General features: G+C 35.2%; 1 protein-coding gene across 1 annotated transcript; it reads left to right on the forward strand.

The window, feature by feature from the left end:
* The first annotated feature begins 745 nt into the window (after nucleotides 1–745).
* LOC136233135 (probable cinnamyl alcohol dehydrogenase 1) lies at nucleotides 746–4,854 on the forward strand. The gene is made up of 6 exons (XM_066022720.1): nucleotides 746–808; nucleotides 1,892–1,948; nucleotides 2,479–2,592; nucleotides 2,667–2,882; nucleotides 2,970–3,255; nucleotides 3,917–4,854. The coding sequence occupies exons 3-6, from the start codon at nucleotides 2,558–2,560 to the stop codon at nucleotides 3,953–3,955; spliced, it is 576 nt and encodes a 191-aa protein (XP_065878792.1). The 5' UTR covers nucleotides 746–808; nucleotides 1,892–1,948; nucleotides 2,479–2,557; the 3' UTR covers nucleotides 3,956–4,854.
* Nucleotides 4,855–5,567: the final 713 nt, after the last annotated feature.

Raw genomic sequence — 5,567 nt, forward strand, 5'->3', positions numbered from 1 at the left:
AAGGCGGGTTATTGTTCTTTCGGCTTCTTAGTGCATAATCATTTTGGTTCATGTTTGTATGCTCAACATGGAGCAATGGAGGGGCATTTTGAACCAGCGTTGGCAGAAGCTATGCCGGTTAAAGAGGCCCTTTCATGGCTCAAGGATAATGGATATAGGAACATAGAGCTATGGACGGACTGTTTACCAGTGGTGCAGGCAATCAAGCAACAAACCCAAAACATGTCTTATTTTTCTGGTATTATAGGTGACTGTATATCTTTGTTTCAAGAGATTGATAATGTGTCTATCTCTTTTATTAAACGGTCAGTGAACTGTGCGGCTCATAGTCTAGCTAGAATGGTCGGTTCTTCGTCTGTCTGTAGCGAGTGGTATTACACCCCTTCTTTTTCTGTCTTCTATTCTTTCTTCTAATATCAATTAATAAAGTATTCGTTTATTAAAAAAATAAAAAAATAAACATAAGTTCAAATTGGTTCTAAAGTGTACCGTTAGTGTAATTAATATAATAATTAGAGAAGTAAAAAATAAAACAAAAATGAAAAATGGATAAGTGTCACTCTATTCTTACGCCTATAAATTCAAGACCTAATTTAGTTTGTGTGGACAGAAAGAACGTGCTTTTGAGGGGTGGGTCTTCTCTGCCGCCGTGCGATAACCCACCCGTCCTTCTGGCCGCTGGAGAACAAGGAAGCATCTGTGTGAACTCTGATAGGATGCGATTGCGATTAAGTCGATAATCAACTGATAGTCATGAACCCATACAAAATCGTTCGGAATTTTGGTGCATCCCGGCAGCTACTTCTGGGTAAGTAAATCTTTGTACTTTTGCTTTATTGGATTTATGATTTAATCAGAATTCTGTGAACATTACTATTTTGATATGGCAAATTGAAAATTAAAGAAGAGAACCTAGGTTAGGTTATTATGTAGCATCAGAAACCTTTTAACACCCCGAAATTAAGTTTTAATAAAATGCATCAGAAGGCTAACTAACTTACAAGTAGGTGGATTTAAACAAGGGATAAGCTATCAAAATAGGCCTATAAAGTTCCCTCAATTGTGCATGGAGAGATAAATCAGAACTTAACTGAGTAATAGGTATGACGTGTCCAATCCGTTATGGAGGCCTAAATTGATACTTCTCAAACCCGGTCCACCTATTTTGGTACCTTATTCCTTTAAACAATCATATTTTGGGCTCATAATATAATTTTAAGGTGAAAAAAAGAGATTATATGACCCTCTGAATTTTGACGAGAGTGAATTTATAGATGAGCATTTGTGAATTAGATGTTCATCTATGTCTGCTACTTAAGTTGTATAAATGTAGGACTAGCTGTAGATTTTGAAAATTAAAACAACCTATGTCAATAAATGTATTGAAAATAATTAATATACTTCTTTTGTTCACTATTTTCATTAGTTTATGAATGAGAATTTAGATGATAGCTGGGTACAATCTTTTAAAATTGTCCATATATGCACCATTGGCTATTTGATAATTCAATGAATTGATGACAATGTGGTCATCGATTAACTATTTTCATGTTATGACAAATGTATATTTTGAATTTTACATCAAACCTCATTTGTCGAGTAAATATTTCCATCGAGTTAATTAGGTCTTGTTCAGTTACGGAAAATAAGTGCCATTTCTGGCAACATTTTGTACGAAATTGGAAAATGCAGCTAAGTTTTTAGTTGCAAAAGTTTTAAAGAATATCATATATATGGAGGTATCCATTGTTAGTACTTGCAAATGCCTGTCCTCTTTCCTTGCCATTGCCCTTCACTTGATTAAAATCGAATGGATAGCTAAATTATGTTTGAATTCTCATATTCTTGACATGTTGTTCCATTTTCTCACCGTTGTGATTGTCGTTCACAGGTCTGGAAGGTCTGTCCGGGTTGGGACAGATTGGTTGACAGATTATCTCCTTTTGTGGTATTTGTTTACTTCTTGATCTCTTATTATTTATGATTGTTGTTGGTGGGTTATAAACCTTTGTAAGATTTTGTTGGGTTATAAATCTCGTGCTGTTGATTTTGGTTTAGGGTTGTGCTGTGGTTGATTGTTTGTGAGATAGATCTTTGTGGTGTTGTTATTGGTATTCCGCGTGTTTGATTGTGGCTATTGGTAATCTGTATTTTGGGTCCTTCAAGGACAACATTGATGATGCTTGCAACATTCTTGTTTAATCTTTCAGCAATAGTATCATCTTCATTGGAGGAAATTAATGACAATGCTTTAATTTTGAATATTAATTCAACAGTCATTTACAATAAATGAGTTCCGAGGGTGAAGAAGGAAACTGTCTCGGATGGGCAGCTAGAGATCCATCTGGAATTGTATCACCTTATAAGTTTAATCGCATGTATATATATATATATATGTTTGATGCATCTTCCTTCGCACTCCCTAAGATGTTTTTAGAATGCTAAAACAGTGTCTTTTTCTGAATGTTACTTACTTAGGTCTGTTGGTGGAGATGATGTTTCACTGAAAATTACACATTGTGGAATATGCTATGCTGATGTTATTTGGAGTAGGAATATGCACGAAAATTCAAAGTATCCCATGGTGCTAGGGTGAGTAACATATATGATTTCTCAAAATTCTCATCTCCTTGAATTAAGGAATTCGTGATTTGTTGCATTTGCAGGCATGAAATTGTTGGAATCGTACAAGAAGTTGGTTCAAATGTTGGTGACCATGTTGGAGTAGGCATGTATGTTAGCTCATGTGGAGATTGTGAGTATTGTAATGATAGGGAAGAATATAATTGCATAAAAGTGCCAGTTCGGACCTTTAATGCCATTGATGTGGATGGAACAATAACAAAAGGAGGATATTCTAGCTTCATTGTTGTCCATGAAAGGTAAACTAACTATTCGATAATTTCTTTGCTGATACTTAGGAAATCGAGTCAGATGTTATTACGCTGGTGATGACGTTAAAACTGCAGGTTCTGCTTTAAGATACGAGAGGGTTATCCTATGGCCTCAGCATCACCATTGCTTTGTGCTGGAATTACTGTGTACAATCCAATGATGAGACATGGGATGAATCAACCAGGTAAATCTCTAGGAGTGATAGGACTAGGTGGTCTTGGTCACATGGCAGTGATGTTCGAGAAGGCCTTCGGACTCAAGGTTACTGTTATTAGCACAAGCATGTCCAAGAAAGAGGAAGCCATTGGTTTGCTTGGGGCGGACAATTTTGTTCTCTCATCCGATCAAGAACAGATGAAGGTACAATTGCACTTCTTTTTTTCTTGTTGGCATGCAAGATAGAAAAATATTAAACAATCGTTTATGTACGCGCAAGCTATTTCGAAATCGTTTGATTTCATAGTGGACACATCATGTGGTGATCGCCCATTTTATCAATACTTGTCACTTTTGAAAGCTGCTGGGATTCTTGTCCTTGTAGGGATCCCAAGTGAATTCAAATTCAGTCCAGCAAGTTTTAATTTGAGTTTTACATTTTCTATAGATATGGGTATGATATTTTCTATATTTATTGTTTTTTCGTTAAAGTACTATTTGATTTTAATAGTTGTTATTTAGTTGAATAAAATGTTTTGTTATTATGGAAGACTAAAGCATAAAAATTATCACTAGTTGACACCAACGTTGCATAAGAATTTTGATTTCAAAGTGTTTCAAGTTTCCAAAATGTTTCGGAAATCGAAATTCTCTGAAAACTTGCATGAAATATTTCGGGTCATGATTCTTTAACCCATGCCCCCTTCATTCTCATTCCTATTTCTTCAACATTGTTACTAATAAGGTATTTCTACGAATTTTCAATAACTTGAATAAATGTTTTGCATATTATTTATCACATTTTATGGTGATTTTTAGTGAAACAAGTTGCTTGACAATTGATTTTGAATGGATATTTTTGCAGCTAAGCAATGATCTAAACCTTGAGCCTAATGGGAGATGAATTTATGGAATCATCTAGAGAACCGTGCCAATAAATGCAATAACATTGGTTGAAATGTTCTTAGATTCTGTGAGTAAGTGAGAATTAGCCCTAGTTCTCATTACATTATATATGCAAGGATTCAATTCGGTGAAATTTTCCAACAATTGTTACCAAAGTATGGATAATTCATGTACTTGAAACTGAAAAATTAGGACACATGAAAGTGGAACATTGTGCAAAATAAACACGGTGAGTGAACGTTTTGATGTGCTATACATCCATAGATGTCAACGCCATCAATAATCAAGGCGATACTGCAATGGATCTAGCAGATAAACTCCAACATGGAGAGTCAGCATTCAAAGTCAAGAAAGGTCTTGCGGACTGAATGAAGTAAGCTACATAAAGCACGAGCTCCACTCAGAAACTAATAGAAGAGTTTCTGGTATAGCGAAAGAAGTAAGGAAAAATCACAGGGACGCTATCCAAAACACCACGAATTCGGTAACAGTCATTGGTGTTCTCTTTGCTTCAATTGCTTTCTTGACTATATTCAGTGTGACCGGGCAATATTTAACCAGGTCACTGTGCAATACAGACTGGTACAGTAGTACCTATCTGGTTCGCATTGAACTGGTAGAAGTTGGACATTCTATGGACTTGGTAGTTGGTTGTCGTCGTCTACCTAATGAAAGCCTAAGGAATGAAACCATGAAAACAGCTATAGATAGCCTAAATTCCCCCATTTCCTTACAATATAATAATGGAGCCTAAATTCCCCCATTTCCGATATTGATTTGGAGAGATTCATGTTTTGTATTGATCAGATACGAAGAGATTGCAGCTGATTCATGTTTTTAATGATTTCATCTTTCCTTGTATTAATGATAACTTCAGCTGCAATTAATTTTGTATTAATGATATATGTTGATGATAATAATGACTTCTTATGTCTTATTACATAGCTATTTAGCAATGATGTTGAATTTAGGACTCTTCTATCTATGCTTTTTATTGCTCGTTGTTTGCCACAACTATATATTTATATTCGTGATGCACCATTGTTCACAACTATATATGTATATATTCATGATGCACCATGTAGACAACTGTATATGTATATATCCATAATATTAATGACGCACCATCGTTTTTAAGAAGTTGATGATGATTTTCGAATACTCCGTGTTGACGATGAGTTTCGAATGCTCCGTGGACACGAGGTATGCATATGGGATAAACCAAATAAGTATCTTCTTTTTTTAAATATGGCAAGGTGCAAGAATATTTTATTTTCCAAATCTTGTCCGACCACCATAAACACCTATTACCGCGGTCCAACTGCTGTAATCTTTTGGTCAAGGACATGACTCATGAATCCATAGCTAGATTGATACCAGCTTTACATTCGTTGGTCATATTTAACACTTCATTGCAAACAAGTGAAATAACTATATCCCATTCGATTCCATAATAAATAGGAAGAATGATATATATATCCCATTCGATTCCATAATAAATAGGAAGAATGTTATAAAAAATCAGATTCCCATATTTCAAACTCCTCAAGGCATGGAAGATCTTTGATTCGATTCAGATACCGAAAATCATCCGACTCTTCGGAGAATGC

The sequence above is a fragment of the Euphorbia lathyris genome, chromosome 6, assembly GCF_963576675.1.
Source record: "Euphorbia lathyris chromosome 6, ddEupLath1.1, whole genome shotgun sequence".
Classification (NCBI taxonomy): domain Eukaryota; kingdom Viridiplantae; phylum Streptophyta; class Magnoliopsida; order Malpighiales; family Euphorbiaceae; genus Euphorbia; species Euphorbia lathyris.

What these genes read in the sequence shown, in the direction of transcription:
- LOC136233135 (XM_066022720.1), top strand. Translation starts at nt 2,558, where the DNA reads ATGCACGAAAATTCAAAGTATCCCATGGTGCTAGG. An exon ending in AAGTATCCCATGGTGCTAGG is followed by an intron (nt 2,593 to 2,666) that starts GTGAGTAACATA and finishes TTGCATTTGCAG; the next exon opens with GCATGAAATTGTTGGAATCG. An exon ending in CCGATCAAGAACAGATGAAG is followed by an intron (nt 3,256 to 3,916) that starts GTACAATTGCAC and finishes ATATTTTTGCAG; the next exon opens with CTAAGCAATGATCTAAACCT.